The following is a 23,858-nucleotide window of genomic DNA, read 5'->3' as shown; positions in this document are numbered from 1 at the left end:
ATGATTGTCTCTTCAGACGAAAACATCTTTTCAGCATAAAAGTAATGAAATCGCCTACTTGGCGAGTTCCTAAGGCTCTGGGCTCTAGGTTACAGCGGTATGGCAGAAAGAAGAAACAAGGAATCAAGCCCGGAATAATAAAGGACCAAGAAAGTCAAATGGCCCCAGAATGTTCCCAACCATCCATTCGCCTGGTCCCAATAAATCAATATTGAAAGTTTGGCCTCAGCGTTTTCCAAGTGTCCCCAGTTTCGATTGTTCGGCTTTTTTTTTAATTTACGGGAAAAGAAAGAAACGCTTAATTTCTTTACACCTGCCTAAGTAAAAGAGGCCTTGACTTGCCCTTTCTGCCCACAAGGAAACATGGTAATACCTTTGTGGTGGCGGAAAAAAAAAAAAAAAACGGGGGGGGGGACGGTGTATGTTGGGGTAAGACAAGAGCTAAGCAAACAGAAGGATCAGCTAAAGTCAATATCTTTACCTGTGGTACTGAGCCTGTAAAAACTGAAACTCTTCCTTAATCCGATCACAGGACTCGGAAATTGTAAATTTAAAGGGTTGAGCAGGCTGATGCGGTGCCTAAAGAACAACAATAAAATATTTAATTAGCCCACAGCAGAAGCGAGGCAGAGAGATGGAGAAAACACCACGCGGCACTGGCGAGAGGATAGGGGGTGTCATCGCAGGCAAAGAACGAGGAAAACTCTCCTCCCGCCCCCTCCCCTGGCCGCACAGCCAGGCCGAAGCTGGCCCCGGGCCCCTGCGTTCTCGCGCCAGCCAGGGACCCCGCGGGTTCGAGACCCCGCTCCCCTTCCTCGTCAACAGCGGGGGCCCCGGGGCCGGCGCACCGCGCCCACAGCCTCCCTACCCGGAATCGAAACTGGCCCGTCGGGGGGACGCGCGCCATGGCGTCGGGCCGCGGTCAGGTCGGGGGAGGGGGCACGCGGCAGCCACTCTCCCGGTCGGTCCGTCGGCTGGCTCGCTGATCCCCGGGGCCCGCGGCGCGAGGGGCCGGCGCCCCGCACTCCCGAGCCGCCGCCGGACACGCCGCGCCGCCGCGGAGGGCGCCCTCCCCGCCCCGGCGCGGAGTCGCGCCTCCTCCATCGCTCGCCACCCCTCCTCCAGGAGTAGCGGCGCGGGGACGGCGAACGGCTCCGCGCGGCTTCCAGGGGCTTCAAAGACAACAATAAGAAAATGGCTACAACTCAATTGCTTCTCCGCACCCCCACTCCGAAAGTGCCCCCGCGCCCGGGGAGAGCAGGGGCGGGGGGTGGAGGGCGACTCTCGAGCAGCGTGCGGGGTTTGGGCCGCCTTCCACGCCCCTCAGGCCAAAGACACAACTCAGCGCGCAGGGGGCGACGCGGGGAATCCCCCCGGCGTCCGGCAAGCCCGCGCCCCCACCGCCCGCACTCACCGGGTGTCTGGTCTGCGGGTACATCTTGCTCAGGTCGCGAATCATCCAAACCGATTTAGTTGGCTGCGCTGGGCAGAGGCGCGCGGCTCATTGGCTTTAATGGCCCCGAGGAGGAGGCGGCGGCGGAGGCGGCCGGCCGGGTCCGAGGGGCGGCTCGGACGGTCCCGGCCCCCGCTGGGTCTCGCGTGACGCGGGCAGCAAGAACGCGCGGCGGCGGCGCCTGGGTGCGGGCGGCCGAGCCGCTCCGCATTCCCCGCGGGCGTCACTGGCCCGCCGCGGGCATTGTCCGGCGCGCGTCTCCCGCGGCAACGCTCCGATGTTCGCTCCGCTGAGGCGCGCCCGCCGAGCCCGGCGCCGCGGCCGCGCCGCTCACCCGGGACGGGTAAGTGCTAGCTCCGCGCCCCAGCGCCCGCCGGCAGCGCCGCCCGCTCGCTCGCTGGCTCGCTCGGCGTCCCACTCCAAACTTTTTTTTATTTGTCTTAATTGGTTGTTATTCCTCCGAATGAATGATCTCTCTCTTCTTTCCTAAAAGCAAACACAAACTCCTTTGGTTCGGAAGAGGTCTCGGCGGTGCTTTTGGTTTCTCTGGAGATTTTTTTCACCTCACAGCAACGATCTTTTAAAAGGCACCTTTTAGCTTCTTTTACCACATCTCATTTCCTTATTTTTCTTCCTTCCTGTTTTCTTGTCTTTTTTTTTAACCCCAATTTGAAGGGGATTATAAAAATAAAAGAGTGAAACGCTTGCGGCTTTTTTTTTTAATTCTCTCTCCTTTCAAACTCTGCGAACAGCACCTCAAAATAATATACAAGTGTGTGAGAGGGGGAAGAAAGCAGCCAACAGCTGAAACACCCGCTCAGAACAGCTCTAACAACACGCTCTGTGTAGGTGACTTCTTTGACCAAATTTAGCAGCCGCTAATCATTAACATTCTGATACATATTCACAACCGTCCTTGGAGGGGCCGCGGAGCATCCCGGGAGATGTAGTCCTCCTCCAGCAACTGTAGCTGAAGATTCAGCCAAATTGACTACAATCACCGGCCGGCCACGCGACCACATTGGGGGGCTCTCCAAGCGTCCCGCCCATCCCCGGCGCGGTAGGCGTCTCCAACAACCAATCAGAGATGGCTGAACATTAATCGCCGTTCTGTGTTACTGCCCATCATTTCACTGCTGACAAATGGCGAGCTAGAGGGGAGGGGCCGGCCGGGCTGGAACCCACGTGGGGCCCGGGCGTCGTCCGTGGCTTGGACCAATGAATGCAACGAAATGGGGTGAGCGGAGGCGGGGCGGAGATGGCACGCCCAAGGCGGAGCTTCGCCTTGGCTGATGTTCCTTAGCGCCAGCGTTCGAACCCGGGAAACATTTGTTCGGCTGTCAATCAAAGTAACGTGGGCCTGGGAGCAGCGGTGGCTGCTGCTGCTGCTGCTGCCCTGGCTGCATCTTCAGAACTGGATGTTGGTGGCGGTGGTGGCGGCAAAATAAAGAGGGTACAGGGGGCGGTAAAACTGGAAGTTAGTCAGAAGATCTCCTTTCGAGTCTCGTCTTCCTTCCCGCCCCCCACCAACCCAAACATCCTCGGCCCCTTGCTCCGGGCCGCGCCAGGAATGCGGACTAATTAGGGTCCAATGTCTCCTTAAAGAGACAAGCTCGGCCTTGTGTAACGCTCCGAAACCCCTGTTGAGACAAGAGAGGGAGGATCACGCCGATCCCACTTCGTTCGGTTCACATCAATTTTACGCGCCGCTGGAGCCGGCATAATTTTCCGTGTGAACGCGGATTCGGGCCCCTGTTCTTGTTCAGAGCCCGAGACTGAGCTGCAAGACGCTGACCCGGGCGAGGGGCGGGGACGCGGGAGAGGGAGGGGAGCCCTCCGAGTCCCGAGCGGGCTGTGATTGCCGTTTAACCCCGAAGTGGGGCCGCCTTCCCCAAGCAACTCTACAAGGGAGCGCCCCAGGACCCTCAGACTGGGGGTCGCGGTGGCGTCAGCGTGGAGTTTCAGAGTGGGACTGGAAGCCCGAGGTGGGTAGGGGTCGCCTGATTCCCAGAGAAACTTTGTCGAGAGAGCCACCTGCACCCCGCAGACTATCAGTTTGTCAGCGGGAAAAATATGTCATCTAGATGCTGGTCCCTGCCACAGGGAAGAAAATGGCCCTTCATGCCCCAAGATGATCCCTCTCCCAGATCATCAGGAAGAAGACTGCCCCTCATTTTTCCGTTTTTTGGAAGAGCAAGTCGAGCTTGTCGCGGTTGAAACGGGCAGGAAGCCACGCGAGAGGTGGCGGGTCGGCCACGGTTGGGGTCCAGGGCTGGAAAGGTGGTTGCGTGTCCGGAGGTTGGAGCCTGGGGGAGGGCATCCCTATGGTAGAGGCTAAGGAATAAGAGTGGACTTGGTGGCAATAAGGGGACAGCCTGGGACCAGCAGCTTTTCCACCACTAGTCCTCCTCCAGCCAGGGGCAGCTCCCTGGGTTAAGGGGAAGCCGTGCGGCTTTCAATCTTTCCTAGCTAGCCTCCAGCTTTGAGAGGGGCGGGAGGAATTCAGATAAAATCAAGCGGGGCGGGGTGTGTGTGGCTAACTTAAAAGGTCTGAGTTTTGGGTGTGTATTTTTGAGTGTTCTTTCCCTAGTGTACCTTGAGACATTGACCGAGATGACTCAGCATTCATGAAGAGCCCTTCTTAGTAATATCCCTTGCCTCAGTGGACGAATCCAACGAATGTACTAGTTACTGTCCATCCTAGCACATTCTATGAGCCTCTCTCCGCGCTGGGCACGTTAAAGGACTGGTTCTAAAGAAGTCTATGGTGGTCTTCACCTTCCTCTATTTATTTTATTTTTTTTTTACTAAAATCCTGCAACTAGACTTCACAGAATGTTTCAATTCAGCAAATATCTTCCCCCTCCCCAAAATAAGGGAATGGAGGACTCCACGGGCCTTGTCTGAATTTCCTCTGTCCAGTACCCAAACTTAGGTGGCTTTTGGGTACTTAAAATTTGGCCAGTCCAAAATGAGATGTGCTGCACCTACACTTACACTTTAAGAAGCTTTGAAGAGTGAGCACAAAAAAAGAAAAAAGCGAAATAACTCAATATGAGTGTGCTTAGTCTCTCAGTTGTGTCCGACTCTTGCGACCCCATAGACTGTAGCCTGCCAGGCTCTTCTGTCCATGGAATTCTACAGGCAAGAACTGGAATGGGTTGCCATTTCCTTATTACTTTATGTTGCTCACATATTTCCATTGGACTGCACTATTTTGAAACATTCCCAAGAACCAAACCAGTCAATCCTAAAGGAAATCAACACTGAATATTCATTGGGAGGACTCATGCTGAAGCTGAAGCTCCAATATTTTGGCCACCTGATGTGCAGAGCCAACTGACTGGAAAAGACCCTGATGCTGTGAAAGATTGAGGGCAGGAGGAGAAGGGGGTGACACAGGATGAGATGGTTGGAGGGCATCGTTGACTCAATGGACATGAGTTTGAGCAGACTCTGAGAGATAGTGAAGGACAGTGAAACCTGGCGTGTTGCAGTCTATGGGGTCGCAGAGAATCAAACAGGACTTAGCAACTGAAAAACAACATGAGAACCGAAAATTAAAAGACTTGGGTGATACGGTTTCTACACTAGGACAGTGAGTTTTCTAAGAACACCAGCAATTATTCTAGGGTTGGCTATTTACTATTGAAAACTGGAGTTTTTCAACAGTTTGTTAAATTACCCATAGTGCCTCTGTAGGAAGTTCTGGCCAGAACCTTAGCAAGTTCCATGAGAACAGAGACCTGGTTATGTTCACAGCCTCACTCCAAATGCCTAGAATGGTGTCTGACACATAGTTGGTGGTCAGTAAATATTTTTTAATGGCATTAGTTACTGAAAGCCATGCTATGCCAATACAGAAAGATTCGGCATCTTTAGGCCATATTTATGGAAATTCTGTGCAGTTATTTCCCAGGACAGGGAATGAGAATCCTAATAAGAGAACCTGAAAAGCCATTGAAGGGGTCAGTGGACAAAGGGGAAACTATGCTCTGTTTGGAAGTATCAAATACTTGTATTAGGGACCTTTGTCCTAATCTCTTTTGACAATTTGTGTGAACAGAATACTGGCTGGAGAAATAAGGATGTTTATTTTTTATTGAGTATAATTTTAAAATGCATCACTTGGATATGTTTCACATTTTGACCATGTTGCAGATCTACATATTCACAGGGATGTCTCAGAAAGATGCCAAGTGAAGCAACCCATAGCCCAGCCTAGGTCCCAACACAGTGTCTTCTCTGCTCTCTGCCTGTGCTTCTGTCATTGCAGTTCTCCCAAACTGTTGAACCAAGTTGTGACATCACTTGAGGGCTTGTCTTATCCCTACTTCACAGTTGGGGAGTGGGGGTGGGGTTGAGGCTCAGAAGCAGCTTTCATGTTAGAAGTTAAGCCAGGGGCTTTCAATCTTAAAGTGATATGCAAAGCAAGCATATTGTTTCCACTTATATGCTCTAAATAATTTATTCCTCCACCAAATATTTATTGAACACCTAATATGTGCCAGGATAAGGGAATTTAGCAGTAAATGTGGCTAGTTTAGATTTAATCCCCTCTCAGCTCAAAATGTATCCATCCTCTTTGCCTGCTCTGTGAATATGGATCTAAGCCCTTAAAATAGTTTCTTTTGCCCCTGGTACCAAAGCTTTTACAATAGAGGGCACTGAAAAGACATAGGAAGTGATGTTTCTGGTTCTGGTGTGCAAGCCCAGCAGGTTCCTAAAGCACAGGTGACAATTGGAAGCACATAGCAGCCAGCGGCTTCCTCCATGATCCTCCTTAAGTGGTTTTGGAGTTGAGTGGCCCTGATGAGACATCTTCCTAAACAGCTTTCCCTGGCACCTCAGAGGATGTGTTTCCAGTAAGGTCTGAAATGTGGGTTTCTGGATCTTGCCAGAAAGGCAAGATTTCCAGCAGGGCCCTCCCACTCCAGCTGTGCCCTCTTGAGCAAGGTCTTGATTTCAACCATAGATGTGTGTGGGTCTTTGGGAGGCTGTTTTTTGAGTCATCTATCTCAGCCCTAGAGATAATGGCTGCTCCATATATCTGCTATTTTTGTATTCTTTACCTCTTACTCACAAATCCCACTTTACTCCCACTTCCCGTCATAGTTAATAATTCTTTATCCTAAACTTTCCTTGTTCAAATTGCTATGTGTTTTTCCTCTAACTGGACTCAGATTGATACATAAACAAAATCTCTTCCCTGTTGGGGCTTACATTCTGATCAAGGGAGGCAGGGAAACAGTTGAACAAGTAGCAAGCGGCAAAATGTGAAAGTGGTGGTACATGGTATGACGAGAAATAAAGCAGGGTAGGGGGTAGGTGTGGCTGGTGTGGTGTAACTTGTTTAGATGGGAGGTTAGGGAAGGCTTCTTGGAGGAGATGCTCCAGGTGCCAGAGGCAGAGAGTATGGGTCTTTATCGTTCTGAAAGAACCCCTGGTTGATGATAGGAAGCTTCTTTCACCTTACTCACCCTGGTACTAATGGGGCACTTCAGAATAAATGGCTGAGTGCATGGGAATGATGAGTGGCATCCTGTCTTTAACAGTCATGCCTTATGTCAGCAATACTTCTGAGTGTTTGGAGAGATCCTGAATTTCTAGCTAGTCTGAACAATTAATAGTCTGAATATTTAAAAGGAGCAGTGAGTTTCTTTATACTCCAAGCTGATAAAGCAAATCATATTTAAGAAACACACTAGTGAAAACAACCCTCTTACTTGAGAAATACTCATGTTATCTTTACTTGAGTCTAGAGAAAAACTTCAAGAGATTTTTCTGCTCCATTCAGCCCCTGCCTTTAAGCAAATAAAGTATTATTATCGCCACTTTAAAGATTAATCAGCTGAGGCTCAGGAAGAAGTTACTTGCTAAAGGTTGTAGAGCTTGCAAGTACTGAAGCAGAGATCACAGCTTCTATCTTCTACCCCCTTATTTCATATCTGTGCAAAACTTGAGTTCCACAAGTGGATATTGAATTTATGCAATTTAAGCACACCTCACCCCATCTGCATGGTTTACTCCTTTCCCAGCAGATGTTTTCTGGTTAAAATAAAAGTGGGGGGTGAATTAGGTAGATGACTGTGTTGCAGCTGCCACTGGGCAAAAGCTGAACCCGAGGACTCCCAAGGCTGCAGGAAGCAAATATGGCTCCCTTCCTCCCATCAGCCTCTCACCTCAGAGTCTCTGAAGGCTTGAGAAACGCAGTTCAAGAGAGAGGAACTGTGCTTAAGCTAGGGTCCTTTTACTTTTCACAACAGCAGGATTCACACCTATTCAGCTGCTCTTGCCATGTCTTCACACTGGCTCCCACTGGTGCTAACTATCACAACAGCCAGCAGGTAGCTATTACAGAGGAAAAACTGTGCATTTACTTCCTGAAAATGGGCAGCATGGGAATGGGGTAGGGGTAGGAAAGTGTAACTCAATTCCATACTGCTTTGTTCGAGAAAATAATTCTTGAAAGTCCAGTATTATTTTCACTGGAACTGTGAAAATTCACAGTTAACCTGATCTGGTTAATTCTGCCTACTCTTTTAACCTTTCTGATTTCAGCCATATGGTATCTCATCCATAAAGGAGGCATGATCCCTCCATGCTAAATGCAAACATTTGCAGGTCAAAAAATGTTTTATTTTATAATTTGGGACTTGCATTGGTCATATAGAACAGGTCTACATTCAAGATCATCTGCCAAACTTGATCACCTTTTCTTTCCCTCTTCCAAAGCAATCTGGAATGAATGTTATTTGGAAGAAGTAGAAGCAATGCACTTTGTTGAAAATTGATCAGTTGTCTTATACAGTAAGCAAAACCATAAAGGTCTATGTGGGCTCCCATTGCCATAATTCAATTCAGGACTTGTCTTCAACTTTTATGTAGCTTGGAACAATTCTGGTAAATCACATGACTTTCTTTAATAGAAATCCATGTAAAATAGTGTGAATGAACCATCATCCACAGTATCAACTCTGGTCCACTGCACTGCTACGTTTAGAAAAGACTGATATTCTGGGAAGTTTTCATTCGTGGAGACACCCCCACTTTTGCTACTTGGTTTTATGTAGGAAAAGATTTCTTTGATTTTTATTAAATAGGTCCATAAGAGAGATCATTTGATACCTTATCTCTGTTTGGGCCATGAGGGTTTACCTACAACTGCCACGTATTATTACATCTGGTATTAGCAGTATGTAAAGGAGCAAGCAGATAGGATGGATGGGTATTAAAATCCCATTTTACAGATGAGGAAACTGATGTTCACAGAAATCAATGGCCTCTTGAAGATTATACAGCTAGTAAACAAGCAAGTTGGGAATCCAACCCGAGCTTTCAGATTCCACTTCTTTCCACTCCACTAGAGCTGCCCTCTGAACGGCTCAGTCATAGACACCACCCATCCATTATCAGTCTAGCCACACTTCATCTCCCTTTATTTCACAGCACAGTTAACAAGAGCATATTTGGCATACCTTTTCCCAGCACAGTTACTAGAGTGCAGTGTTATTGTAGCTTAGGGTTGATTTCTGAATCTAATTTTTGTTCACTCATTCTCCATTTTCAGTTTATAATCCAAATCAAGGCATTTTTGTATAATTTATCCAGAGAGAATTTCAACAGAAAAAAAGGCTTTTAAAAGGGAAGCCATGCTGAAAATAATCTTATAATCTTCAGGAATGACGTTCATCAAGGATTTAAACAGTCGTCTCTCCTTTACACACTTGAGAAATGTGGTGCTTATGCTTTCTTGAAAGGAAACAGTTTGTTTTTCAGTCCTGGGAGGATTCCATATTCTTTTAAAATTCTAAGATATGTAATTAATCATGTAGAAAATGATTTATTATGATGGTAATTGTCATATATATTTTAATAAGACATTGAAAATGTAAAATAAAGAATTGTCAAATATTTATTGCAAGTTGTATTTAGAAACATTTATATAACATTTAGATTGCTATGCAGCAATCAGTATTCACTAACAACTTGCTCCAAAAACAGTAAACATGTGAATCATGTTGTAAAAATTAGTCAGATTCAGAAATCTCCTCGAAGATCAAAAAAAAAAAAACACTAGAGAGTAAAAACTGCACTGGCAAAAAATATCCTAACTGTACATATTCTATCCGTTCGAGGGCAGAGTGTTGACAACAGTCTCACACAACCACATCTGACACTTAGTTGTGACAGTTCACTTTTTGTTGAATGAAGTATATTAGTCATATAAGTTTTTGAATTATTTATGCAATTCTTAGGAAAATTTATAATCAAAGTTGCATCAAATTAAGTTTAATTAAATTTTTATTATCTGTAAAGCTACTTCATACACAACTAGAACTTTACTCATTATTAAAATACACATATAAAATATATGTGTGCCTATGGCTGGTTCATGTTGAGGTTTGACAGAAAACACCAAATTCTGTAGAGCAATTATCCTTCAATAAAAAATAAATTAATTAAAAAAATCAAATATATACAAAGTCATAGCTTCAGTTCAATTCAGTTGCTCAGTCATGTCCGACTCTGCGACCCCGTGCACTGCAGCATGCCAGGCCTCCCTGTCCATCACCAACTCCTGGAGTTTACTCAAACCCATGTCCATCGAGTCGGTGATGCCATCCAACCATCTCATCCTCTGTCGTCCCCTTCTCCTCCCGCCTTCAATCTTTCCCAACATCAGGGTCTTTTCAAATGAGTCAGCTCTTCACATCAGGTGGCCAAAGTATTGGAGTTTCAGCTTCAACATCAGTCCTTCCAATGAATATTCAGGACTGCTTTCTTTTAGGAAGGACTGGTTGGATCTCCTTGCAGTCCAAGGGACTCTCAAGAGTCTTCTCCAACACCACAGTTCAAAAGCATCAATTCTTTGGCGCTCAGCTTTCTTTATACTCCACTCTCACATCCATACATGACTACTGGAAAAACCATAGCCTTGACTAGATGGACTTTTGCTGGCAAAGTACTGTCTCTGCTTTTAAATATGCTGCCTAGGTTGGTCATAACTTTTCTTCCAAGGAGTAAGCATCCTTTCATTTCATGGCTGCAGTCACCATCTGCAGTGATTTTGGAACCCCAAAAAATAAAATCTGCCACTGTTTCCACTGTCTCTCCATCTATTTGCCATGAAGTGATGGGACTGGTGGAGAAGGCAATGGCACCCCACTCCAGTACTCTTGCCTGGAAAATCCCATGGGTGGAGGAGCCTGGTAGGCTGCAGACCCATGGGGTCGCTAGGAGTAGGACATGACTGAGCGACTTCACTTTCACTTTTCCCTTTCATGCACTGGAGAAGGAAATGGCAACCCACTCCAGTATTCTTGCCTGGAGAATCCCAGGGACGGCAGAGCCTGGTGGGCTGCCGTCTATGGGGTCGCACAGAGTCGGACACGACTGAAGCGACTTAGCAGCAGCAACAGCAGCAGCAGATGGGACTGGATGCTATGATCTTTGTTTTCTGAATGTTGAGTTTTAAGCCAACTTTTTCATTCTCATCAAGAGGCTCTTTAGTTCTTCTTCGCTTTCTGCCATAAGGGTGGTGTCATCTACATATCTGAGGTTATTGATATTTCTCCTAGCAATCTTGATTCCAGCTTGTGTTTCTTCCAGCCCAGAGTTTCTCATGATGTACTCTGCATATAAGTTAAATAAGCAGGGTGACAATACACAGCCTTGACGTACTCATTTTCCTATTTGGAACCAATCTGTTGTTCCATGTCCAGTTCTAACTGTTGCTTCCTGACCTGCATACAGGTTTCTCAAGAGGCAGGTTAGGTGGTCTGGTATTCACATCTCCTTCAGAATTTTCCACAGTTTATTGTGATCCACACAGTCAAAGGCTTTGGCATGGTCCATAAAGCAGAAATATATGTTTTTCTGGAACTCTCCTGCTTTTTTGATGATCCAGTGGATGTTGGCAATTTGATCTCTGGTTCCTCTGCCTTTTCTAAAACCAGTTTGAACATCTGGACGTTCATGGTTCAGGTATTGTTGAAGCCTGGCTTGGAGAATTTTGAGCATTACTTTACTAGCATGTGAGATGCGTGCAATTGTGCAATAGTTTGAGCATTCTTTGGCATTGCCTTTCTTTGGGATTGGAATGAAAACGGACCTTTTCCAGTCCTGTGGCCACTGCTGAGTTTTCCAGATTTGCTGGCATATCGAGTGTAGCACTTTCACAGCATCATCTTTGAGGATTTGAAATAGCTCACCTGCAATTCCATCACCTGCTCTAGCTTTGTTTGTAGTGATGCTTCCTAAGGCCCACTTGACTTCACATTCCAGGATGTCTGGCTCTAGCTGAGTGATCACACCATTGTGATTATCTAGGTCATAAAGATCTTTTTTGTACAATTCTTCTGTGTATTCTTGCCACTTCTTCTTAATATCTTCTGCTTCTGTTAGATCCATTCTCTTTCTGTCCTTTATTGAGCCCATCTTTGCATGAAATATTCCCTTGGGAGAAGGAATTGCCAAATAAAGTGCTAACTGGTCAATTCAACTGGAAATTTAAATAGTGATAATAAGGGATATGTGAGTTTGTTTTTTTATGTGTTGATTCTCAAGACTTAGGGGGCTGGAAAGCCTGTAATTTCTATTATGAACCTTACCTCATGGCCTTCAGTTATGTCCTATGAAGGACCTGTATTTATTTCACAGTTAGGTTACATGTAATCAACCCCGTTGGTAACTAACATTTGCTAAGTGTGCCAGACCTTGTCATATAAATGATCTACCTCTATTTCATCTTCATCCTAAAGGTGAGCCCATGGACTATTGGACAGGTTCCCTAACTTGCATAAATCCACCCAACCTGCTCACTGCAGAGTAATAGTCAAACCCAGGATATTTCCCTGGCGGTACAGTGGATAGGAATCTGCCTTCCCATATTGGGAACACAGGTTCAGTCCCTGGTCCAAGATCCCACATGCCCACATGCCATGGAGGAACTAAAGCCCACGAGCCTCAGTTACTGAGCCCATGTGCTGCAAGTTCAGAAACCCATGCACCTAGAGCCTGTGCTCCACAACAAGAGAAGCCACGGCAATGAGAAGTTCACACACCACACCTAGAGAGTAGGCCCTGCTTGCCCAACTACAGGAAAGTCTGCACAGCAACAAAGACCCAGCATAGCCAAAATTAAATAAATTATTGCTAAAAATCTACATTCTAAAAAAAATTTCAGACCCAATATTATTTCTGTAGAAGTGTTTTTTGTTTTATTTTTGCCATTTTCAAACAATCCTTTTCTAAGTCAGAAAGAAGTATGACACTTAGATACATCATTTTGATATAAAATATATTTTGTTTTCAGGGAATAAGTTGTGGTTAATAATACATTTTGTAAATCTTGCTATGCTAGGGGTTTTTCTTTAGGAGAATTTTGACGTGAACCAGTGAATCAGCAAATGGTTGCTACATTTATATTTCCTCCACTGAACAAGATTAAATCCTAATTCATTCAAATTATTTTCATGTTCCAATTAATCAAATGACCCAGTCGCTAAGCCCATCTTTTTATTTTTTATCTTTGATTTTTTAATTCTCATTAGAGGAAGTAGTCACTAAAATTAATATTTAAAATATAGAACTAGGAACCATACTCCAGCAACTATCCACAGCCTATTGTCAAAATACTATCCTGGGAATTTAGAAATAGTTTAAGTTTCAGGCATGGTAACATGCAAAAAATCTAATCATAAAGGAAGTTATCATGAATAGCGGATACACACACACACACACACACACACACACACACACACACACACACACACACACACACACACACACACACATATCCCATGAGTATCAACAGTTGATTTCATAGATAATTTCCTGCCTGCTGATGGCTACTCCCAAATCTTTCTTTAATTACAGAGCAAAACTGATAATACCTAATAGTATAGTTTAATTAGCTATGTTTCTTATGTTTAGAACAATGAGCAATGTTCTAATGTACTTATTTTGATTAGATGAAAAATACTTGAAGCAAGAACAAGACACCCTTTGTTTGAGAAGATCCTTGACACATTTTAGGTTGCCTGTCTCATAAAGATTCTTGTTTTCTCAGAAAGGTTCACTTGAGATAGAAGTCTAATGAGAAAAAAAAATTTTTTTTCAGAACTGTTTTTGCTAACAACTTAGATTTACAAGGGCTTTGAATGTCAGAAAAATTCCAATTTTCATATCAAAGTCAAAGACACCAATAAGCTGAATTCAAGTGTTTGTTTTCTGAAGCGCTGCTGAATATATTGTCCGGTTTGTACCACGGAAGGCTGAAAGCAAAACACGGGTGGGTCTGCCAAACAATCCCTGACTCTGTTTATAACAACTGAAGCTGTGCCTTTCATATCAGAGTTCCATCAGAACGGGGAGGGGGAGGAACAGATAAGCTCATCAGTGAAACAGTAGTCTTTAACAACAACCAGTCACTTCCTGCAATCAAAACCATGCTAGCATGTGGCTTGTTCAAATAAAAATTACTGGACTGGAGCCAAACAAGGAAAAAGTAATTGATAATGTGGTTTTTCAGAAACCATCCATCCATCAAATATGTCAGTCCTTCATAATACTTTATTTCCCTTCTGAACAAAGATCTTTAAAATTCATTGTGTGCACTTAAAAACAAAGTGTCCTTGTGCTGGTTTATAAAGATTCTCTTTTTGTTTGGGTTTGTTTTGTTATTTAATTACATTCCCTCCCATCCTGCATTTTTTTTTTTTTTTTTTTACAGATAGTTGCTGGAAATTTCTGCCATTCTTAAACAAAGCATCTTTGTGCTGTATCAGCTTGCATTTTCCTTGGATTGTATTTGGATGATGCCTTTTCACTGACTTCAGCACTGGAGTATTGTAGCCACAGCTTTAGTAAGTAGACTGTAACAAACAGATTCACTGGCCCTTTTTGTGTGTTGCAGCCTATTAACCTTCTGGTGGGAAATGCTACTCAGAGTAAGGCATCGGAGTTATTTCAAGCAGAATTTAAAAACTGATGAGAAAATATTGGTTCATACTTGCAGCTAGAAAAAGTCATTAACAGTTAATACTATTAAAAATGTTCCATCTCCAGTAATCCTTCCAGTACAATGCAAATGTCTTTTAACTAAAACCTTCCATTCATTTTTGGATCCGAAAGATCAGTTTGTAAAACTGATCATAGCTTAGCTCACAGTCACTATCCAAAACAAACTTCTGTAATGTACATTTCAGCAACATTCACTTGCTTCCACTTTTGATGACTTCCGTATTAAAGTCAAGGGTACTAGAGATTTAGTGTCACACACACACGTTTGCCCTAAATATGGTAAAAATTATACATCAAAATGCATATTTAAAGGAATATGATGGTTTCCCTTAAAATCACGTTTTAAATGACAGTCATGTGATTAAAACACTGTAACTGAAAAAAGAGAAATAATTAATGAGGTTTTGGTGAACAAAAATTATGAAGGAAAACATCCCTGTGATTCTGTGGTTTTTCACTTCTTTTAGCTGCCTATTTACAAGCAAATGCCATCATATTGTGACCTCTTTTGTATTCTCCTAGTACTATCAGCTCTTGACCTGACAATTACTTTAAGTTTATATTTAGATCTTCTGGCAGTGTCTTGGGACAAACTAGCCAGGAGAAAGGCCCTTAGAGATAGTTGTTCCTTGTATAGCCAGCTGAGACCTGGCCAGAGAAACCACTCCTAATATTTCACCAGCCATCTCAATAAAGTTTCTTTTTAAAGAAAGCCAGGAAGAAAAAAGCTTCAGAGGCAGCACAAAATCCCTACATTATGGCAGGTCCTGCCCCTGGAATTTCTCTTTTGGCCTGCTCTGAAATAACACTAAAAAACATCGCATTTATACAAGATAATAATAACAGTTTTCACATGTAACCTCTTTTCTGTCTATGAAATACTAATACTAGAATAGCAAAAAGAAGCAAATATTCACTCTTCATCCAAAGATTGCTACATGAGGAAATACAAAATGTGCAGGGCTCCGGGACTGTTTTTGGTGGGGGAGATGTTATCAATTTGGAAATGGCAAAGAGGTCAACTACTAACTCAACATCCACAGTGGGTCCCTTGAAAAATGAAGATCTCATTTAGTTTTTTGGATGGGAAATTGCCAAGAAAATCAATGATATGAATTTTGCCTTCAGAAGTATTCACAAGAAGGGGCTATGGGAACAAGTAAAATATCTTCATTCTTTGTTTTTCAGCTAGAATTTACTACATATTCGGTTTTGCCTGTTGATTCATGCTAGGCCTTGTGGTGAGATAAAAATGAAACAGGTTAATTTTTTAATAATAGTTTGATGTGCTTGATTTTGTTTGATTGTTCCATATTTTCTTAAACTGAGCTCCTCCTCATTCTGCCAGGGGCATCCGAAAAGCGTGCCTCCTAGAAGTTTAAAGATTACTATAGAAATGGTTCAGAAAGGGGAAAATAATCTATTATTTCACTTCTGATATAAAAAAGGACTTTTTTTTTTTTTTTGTCAAAAGTCAATGTAGTTTCGAGAGCCAAGCCTTGTCAAAACAGAAGACTTTCCAAATTCACTGTTTTAATCTCATGGAAAGCTAGGCAGAACTGAGTAGATGAGTTTCGTCCGTGGAAAGGGGAACCTAGGTAATGAAGCTTTCTGCCCTGGAGTAACAGAAAGATGCAGTGACAAGAAACAAAAAGCCCACAGCATACTCCTCTCACTGTGGAGGGGCTGTGGAGAAAAGGGGGTGGGGAGGAAGGTTAGTAGGGGTTAGAAGATGCCTCCGTCTTCTTGGGGGCAATGCTCTTTGGACAGGAACATGTGTTACACACAAACTATCCACTCATTTCATGTACACAGATTTTCACGTTTTCACATCTCTGAAATCAGAATGCATCAGGACGTGTACATGGAGCTTCCCAGACACTTAACTTTCTTTTTTAAGCAACATATAGAACAGTGGTAGATCTTAAAAGCAATGGCATCTTTGATTCAATAAAATGTGCTAAGTTGAGTGAAAAGGTGAAGAGAGGGGATTCTGCTCTCCTTTCTACCTGGGGCTCTGTGAGGCTTGAACCTTGCACCCACCCTCAGCAACCAAGAGCAACCTTAGCCAAGTAAACTCACAGATCCCCCCAAACAAGGCAGATGGCGGACCTCCTGAATTACTGTCTGCTTGTCCATGGCATGAATGAGATCCAGAAGAGCCAAGGGGAGTCTGGAAAGTTAAAGGAGAGTCTGGTAGGAACTTTGTAGAAGGAAGGCGGTCGCTGTGTAGGGGCAGCAGTGAGGACTTCGGAGCAGACTGCCTGAGTCAGCTTCCACTGGGAGTCCTCAGCACCAGCAAGGGCAACGTGGGACTAAGTCACCAGGGAAATGACCAGCTCCAGATTCAGATGGAGGAGAATACTGACCATCAGTCACACTAGCCCTCGGCTCCAAGATGAGTTCCCAGCAGAACCTCCCAGAAGGGGAGCCACCAACCCTCAGTGGTCTTCGGTTCCCTGGCAGCCCAGGCCAGTTTCTCTGCAGCCAACCTCTTGAGGATCCAGGGTAGACTCGGCTGACCCGAAGACCCAGTCACCCTATAACCACCACAAAGCCACAGAGCCCCAGCGCTCCCCATGTCCTACCTGCTGAGAGGCCCTCCCAGGGAAAACAGGGAGAGGAAAGCAGAAATCTAAAAGATGGAGTATTTCTTCCAAAATAGAGCATTTAGGGAGAGAAAGTGTAAAAACTAATCAAGAAGATGAAATCTTCTGGGTTGTTAAAAGAAATTGAGCTTTTTCTTTTTCCCTTGCTACCCAGTTAAGCATTTATAAAAGGGATCAGTTAATAGAAAAATGAAAGAAACGGTGCTTTCTATTAACATCCGATTTGTACTATAAGTGAATATGTGACTCTAGAACTCTAGAATGATGAAGTCTAGAATTTAGAGAGAGATAATATGAGAACCTTACAAAACATAACATGTCAGTAGGTTAGTTGCTAAGTCATGTCTGACTCTTGGGACACCATGGACTGGTGCCCGCCAGCCTCCTCTGTCCATGAGATTTCCCAGACAAGAATACTGGAGTGGGTAGCCAGTTCTTTCTCCAGGGGATCTTCCTGACCCTGGGATTGAGCCTGGGACTCCTGTATTACAGGTGGATTCTTTACTGACTGAGCCACCAGGGAAGCAAATATAAGGTAGCCATTAACATATGTCTGTGAGAGAGAGACCATCTTTCAATTATGTGTAAATTGGAAAACTGCGATTCTACGATCTATATTGTCATATTAATGGTGCTTTAATTGAACCAAAGGATGCTGTCATTATTAACATTGTTTCTGCATCTTAATAGAATTTCTTGATCCTGGTTAAGAAAGAAGCAGATCCTATGGGTGGATTATGAGCTTTTACTATAATAAACACACATGAAAACAGAAATCTCAGCATCAGAATAAATTATTGTCTGCTTGTTGAGGGGAACTTTCAAGAAACAGTACAAAATAGTAGAAGAAAAAAAGGTGAGCAGATGCTAGGGACGTATGGGCAAGTGATTTCGAGGGCCTGACAAAAAAGACAAGCACAGAATGCCTTAATCGGAGGAGAGGACTGGAAATGGTACTATGGTTCCTTTCTGGATGTGTCAGCTCTGTGATCTACCCCTGGCATCTTAAGTCCCACCTGTGTCCTTCCTCAAAGGTGTGCTGCAAAGAGAAGAAGACAGTGGCTCCTACTCTTGATAAGCTGTCTAATAACCCCATCCTCTGTTGAGTCTCATTGCCTATTGGGAAATTCCTCCTTGAGTGCTGAATATAATCTGCTTTATTCTGCCTTCAGCCCCGGACTCAGGATTGCTATAGCCCTCCTGCCGCCCCAATATATGGGAAGACAGAGTAGACACCAACTGATGGACCATTCTGTCACGAGACGGAGCCCACTGAACATTTCTTTTGATGCAAACGAATCCCCTTCTTTAGAAAGCTGGTCTTATTGACTGAGAACCATTATCACAGTGAGACCGAATGAGAGGAAACAGTTAAGCATGTTCTTCCCCCCTTTTTGTGTTTATAGCTGCCCAGAAATGAACATCAATATTTAAATGTCTGAATTATCTTAGGCTTGTAAAAAACCAATTAGCCGCTCCCTGGGCCCAGTGTCTGGGGCCTCTGCAGGGCATAGTATGGGACTGTTTAGTTCTTGCGGTCAGAGGCATGGAACTCTGGGAGAGGTCAGAGTGGCAAGGGTCATTGCTGGGTTAGTGGGGTTCCCCTGGGACCATCCATCCTGAAGGGACAGGAATCTGCAGCAGCCCTCTAAGGCCATCAGAAAGGATTCGGCAGGACTATTGGCAGCACAAAGAACACTTGGCCAGAAGAGCTGCATCATGGAAAACACACCACAGACCGGAGCCTTTGATGCCGAGCAGTTCGGGATCATCACTGCTGACAGGTAGAAACCTTGAGACTTAGAAGACCTTGGTCAGCTATAGTAATTCTGGTTCCTCTGAAGAAATAAGTCCTCCTCCCCAGCCAGAGCTTACATGTCTGTGTCTGAAAGTAGGGCCCCATCTTTAGACTTAGCACATCCTATGCAGGGACATTTTGCTTGGCCTAGAGCATAGAGGGTGGACATGGGGATGAGGGATCATGTTTGTTAGGAAGGTTTCCTGTTTCCTTAGTCCATATTTGCATGGTTTCTAACTCTCAGAGGGCCAGGATTATTATCTCTTTTGTGTTCGATTTTTTTTTTTTTTTCTGGAAGACTTCATTTGTTGCTTTCCCAATATCTAGTCACTCATGTCTTCCTTACTGACAAAACCCCATATCTGTTTGTGGCAACACAGGACCTAGCCCCAGGGAGAATACATAACTTTCCACCTACCCTGGAAGCTGGGGGTGCTGAAAGAGGTGGAAGCAGGAGATGCCAGGAGGATGGTTTGTGGGAAAGATTTCCCTCCCTCATCAAAGAGGAGAGATGCAACCAGCCTGGCTGTCCTCAACTTGATCTCAGACGCATTGTCTGGAGCTGCACTGGGATTAGCACATGGCTGATTAGAGTACAGAAGTCAGAGGTCGTTATATCCCATACTTTCACTTATTTAACACATATTTATTGAGCACCTGCTACCTTTCAGGCTCAATAAACAAGACACTGACCTGTATTTGAGGTCCACATTTATTGCTCCTCTCAGGCACTGCATCACCCATGGCTCCTTTTTGCAGTAGGAATGACTGCAACACATACAAGAAAATGTAAAATAAAAGAGGACAGGGACTCATAGAAGCTATTAGATATTGAGAGTTTAATGGGAGAGTGGAAAATGTGACTTGGAAAATAGACAGAAGATAAGGAGGCAGGCTGGGCGTCAGGAGCCACGGCCACAGTTACTCCCAAGAATGGTCAACTCAAAATGAGGCCATGGCCTCCATCACAGCCTCCCTGAAGACCGGACCACATCTACTGCTGCTGCTTACTTCTACCCCTATTCTAGAGCCAGTATCTCAGAAGTAAGCACCAAATACTGCTGAACTTCCTCATCTGCCTGCATGTTGACAGTCTCAGGAATAAGTGGTGCTTCCACTCTTGTCCAGTTTTCTGTGGATGGAGAGAACACGAATCACCATCCTGCCAAGGCTATCTTCACAGCATATGAGGGCTACCCCAAAAGAAAATTGAAACAGTCTAGAAGGAAGTACCAAAGCTAGGTAGCCAAAATTTTAACGTTCATGATGGTGAAAATAATTTACAGCAAGTATCACAATTTTCAAGGAAGAAAACAGTAAAAATAACTTTCATACAGTATTTTAAAGTATTCAAAGTATATCTGATCATCACAATACTGAGATGCACGCAGAACAGGTGTTTTATCTGAGCCTCAAAGAGATGAAATTATTTTAATAGAACATGAGGTGTTCAGTGATTATCTGACTTTTTATTTAAAAAGAAAGAAATATGTAACCTTTAAGTATGTGACAGTTTCAACTGGGGATGGCATTAGCGTATCTGGAGTGCAAATATAATCTTCTGTAGACAGTGTTGATTTATATATGCAAATGAACTAGTTTTCCAAAAAGTGAAGGTATTCTATCTGGAAGTGAAGGTTTTTTCATATGAGACTCTTCTCAAATTTTATCTCAAAGGCTTATCAAATTTTTAAATTCTTATCCTGTAAAGACAAAGCCACATAGTAGTAGTTAAGTCGCTAAGTCATGTCCGACTCTTGTGACCCCATGGACTATAGCCTGCCAGGCTCCTCTGTCTGTGGGATTCTCCAGGCAAGAGTACTGGAGTGGGTTGCCATTTCCTTCTCCAGGGATCTTACACTTAATCGATGTAAAACAAGAAGAGAGAAACATGACATATGTCCTCTTGCTTGCCTATCTCTTGACCTTCCCAGACATAACTAATTAATCATGGCATTCATTCCTCAGAATCCCTCTGGATGCAGCACTAAAAGCAGTTCTACCAATCGATCCTAGTGGGCAACCCTAGAGGAGCAATGTTCAGTATGGAGTTCTGGTAGTCAAGGATTTCTTTTGTTTGTCCAGATTGTTGGAAGTTTTAGGAAAAGCACCCTTCTTCCTCTGAAAAATCTTCCAAGAATGTGGCCTAAATCCTGGCTTATTAAGCAGATCTGAAGCTATGGGTTAAACTGTAGCTGCAGTCTCTTGGAGTTCAAACCCCATCTCCATCAAGACTAAAGTTTTGGAAGATGTTATAGAATATGTCATGATGGTGGAGTGTGGGGGCTGCCTCTTGGGTACTCAGTATAGGGCTGCAAGAGAAAGATGTGCTTGGCCTCTGTTGAAAGCTGACCAGCAGGAGAGAGAAATGGCTTTGTTAAACCAATTCTTTTCTATCCTTCTCTAGTGGTCCTATATGGCTGAAGGGCTGATATCCAGGCACTGGTAAATTGCAGGCATCTATTTCTCAGCCCAAGCTAAAGTGACATACTGGCAAAATGCCAGGGGAATCAGGACGTCTGATGTCCCAGACTCCTCCCAAGCATTAGCTGGGGTTAAAAGAGAGATTAGTTTTGCCTCCCTTCTCCATCTACCCTTCCAAGCACAAGGCAGAGGCAGACAAAATAGAAAGCCCAGAGATAAATCCACGCACCTATGGACACCTCTTTGTCAAAGGAGGCAAGAATATACAACGGAGAAAAGACAACCTCTTTAACAAGTGGTGCTGGGAAAACTGGTCAACTAGAATGAAACTAGAACACTTTCTAACACCATACACAAAAATAAACTCAGAATGGATCAAAGATCTAAATGTAAGACCAGAAACTGTAAAACTCCTAGAGGAAAACATAGGCAAAACACTCTCTGACATAAACCACAGCAGGATCCTCTATGACCCATCTCCCAGAATATTGGAAATAAAAGCAAAAATAAACAAATGGGACCTAATTAAAATTAAAAGCCTCTACACAACAAAGGAAACTATAAGTAATGTGAAAAGACAGCCTTCAGAATGGGAGAAAATAATAGCAAACGAAGCAACAGACAAAGAATCTCAAAATTATACAAGCAACTCCTGCAGCTCAATTCCAGAAAAATAAACAACCCAATCAAAAAATGGGCCAAAGAACTAAACAGACATTTCTCCAAAGAAGACATACAGATGGCTAACAAACACATGAAAAGATGCTCAACATCACTCATTATCAGAGAAATGCAAATCAAAACCACAATGAGGTACCATTTGACATGTCAGAATGGCTGCTATCCAAAAGTCTACAAGCAATAAATGCTGGAGAAGGTGTGGAGAAAAGGGAACCCTCTTACACTGTTGGTGGGAATGCAAACTAGTATAGCCACTATGGAGAACAGTATGGAGATTCCTTAAAAAACTGGAAATAGAACTGCCATATCACCCAGCAATCCCACTGCTGGGCATACACAATGAGGAAACCAGAATTGAAAGAGACGTGCACCCAATGTTCATCGTAGCACTGTTTATAATAGCCCGGACATGGAAGCAACCTAGATGTCCAGCAGCAGAAGAATGGATAAGGAAGCTGTAGTAAATATACACAATGAAATATTACTCAGCCATTAAAAAGAATACATTCAAATCAGTTCTAATGAGGTGGATGAAACTGGAGCCTATTATACAGAGTGAAGTAAGCCAGAAAGAAAAACACCAATACAGTATACTAACACATATATATGGAATTTAGAAAGATGGTAACGATAACCCTGTATGTGAGATAGCAAAAGAGACACAGATGTATAGAACAGTCTTTTGGACTCTGTGGGAGAGGGCGAGGGTGGGATGATATGGGAGAATGGCATTGAAACATATAAATAATCATATGTGAAACGAATTGCCAGTCCAGGTTTGATGCATGATACAGGGTGCTCGGGGCTGGTGCACTGGGATGATCCAGAGGGATGGGATGGGGAGGGAGGTGGGAGGGGGGTTCAGGATGGGGAACACATGTACACTCATGGCAGATTCATGTCAATGTATAGCAAAACCAATACCATATTGTAAAGTAAAAAATAAATAAATACACAAATAAAACTGGGGGGGGAGAAAAAGACAGAGGCAGAGATCTAATTCTTTAAACTAAGGCCTAGACAGAGAGAGGCTTGGAGAAAAAAGTGAAAGTGATATTCTGTTTCTGGACCACATTTCTGGCACCTAGGAAGTTATGGTCAAAATCTCAAATCTGAACACAGGAGTTTAAACCCTGAGGAAATCCTTAGACCTTTAGATCTGCACCCATTGTAGGTGAGCTGGATGGCTGAAGTGTTCAAACTTCCCGAAGCCTCTCTCCTTTCTCTCATGGTTGCTGCTGATGGAAACGGAAGAGGAAAATCTCCCAGCTGGCAGAATCAGAGCCACCAGATTGGCCAATTAAAGAACTCAATATACTGCCAGGGAAATGATTCAATACATAGATGCCCATGAGACCTACTAAAGTCATCACTTATCTTATTATCCCTGACCAGTGGGATTTGTGTGTGTGTTGCGGGGGGGGGGGTTGACGCTGGAAATGCTCTTCTGCCAAGGCCACACACGTAGAATGCCTGAGGGCCACTTTGAAAGGAAATTGGGCATTCCCGGGCAAAGATCAATAGGAAGGCTCAATGCCAGTGTTAGCATTTGCCCCTACATGTGGCTTCTCCATCTCCCATTTCTAAGTGGCAAGTTTTGACTGTCATTCTCCTAATTTTCTGAAACCACTAAATATTAATATCTTAAAAGTCACATCTACACCTAACAGACAAGAACAGATATCACTCTGTGATACTAGACATTCTGCTACTTGCTTCAAGGTGAGCTGAATATTATCTGTTTTTACATGTGGGATTATTGAATTAAACTGGTGGTGATATTGGTTATCTATTTCCACAAAAATTCTGTTAACACACAACCACAAAATCCAGTGGCTTAAGACAACCATTTATTTAGCTCCTGAGT

The 23,858-nt window shown here is 43.9% G+C and overlaps 1 protein-coding gene and 1 long non-coding RNA gene across 38 annotated transcripts in view; one reads left to right on the top strand and one right to left on the bottom strand.

The window, feature by feature from the left end:
- The window catches only part of TLE4 (TLE family member 4, transcriptional corepressor), a 275,661-nt gene extending 273,365 nt beyond the window's left edge, over positions 1 to 2,296 (bottom strand). For 31 of the 37 annotated variants that reach the window (XR_014058552.1, XR_014058551.1, XR_014058563.1 and 28 more), the window contains exons 1-2: positions 1,415 to 2,296; positions 482 to 579 (exon numbers count right to left, since the gene is read on the bottom strand). Coding sequence is in view for 23 of the 37 variants with exons in the window: in XM_081506144.1 (XP_081362270.1) it covers positions 482 to 579; positions 1,415 to 1,459 (143 nt within the window). In the remaining 14 variants the exon portion in view is untranslated. Of the gene's footprint in view, positions 1 to 481; positions 580 to 868; positions 1,067 to 1,414 lie in introns of those variants that run through there. The other 6 variants (XM_081506163.1, XM_081506174.1, XM_081506276.1 and 3 more) reach the window with 1 other exon arrangement.
- On the top strand, positions 1,467 to 19,686 carry LOC145512584 (uncharacterized). The gene is made up of 2 exons (XR_014058652.1): positions 1,467 to 1,796; positions 14,190 to 19,686. It is a non-coding gene; the product is annotated as an uncharacterized LOC145512584 (long non-coding RNA).
- The last annotated feature ends 4,172 nt before the right edge of the window (positions 19,687 to 23,858 follow it).

The sequence above is a fragment of the Giraffa tippelskirchi genome, chromosome 1 (assembly GCF_054371585.1).
Source record: "Giraffa tippelskirchi isolate mGirTip1 chromosome 1, T2T-mGirTip1v1.2.pri, whole genome shotgun sequence".
In the NCBI taxonomy this organism is placed as follows: domain Eukaryota; kingdom Metazoa; phylum Chordata; class Mammalia; order Artiodactyla; family Giraffidae; genus Giraffa; species Giraffa tippelskirchi.
The sequence above is the reverse complement of the archived record's forward strand: the minus strand, read 5'-3'. Positions and strand labels throughout refer to the sequence as shown.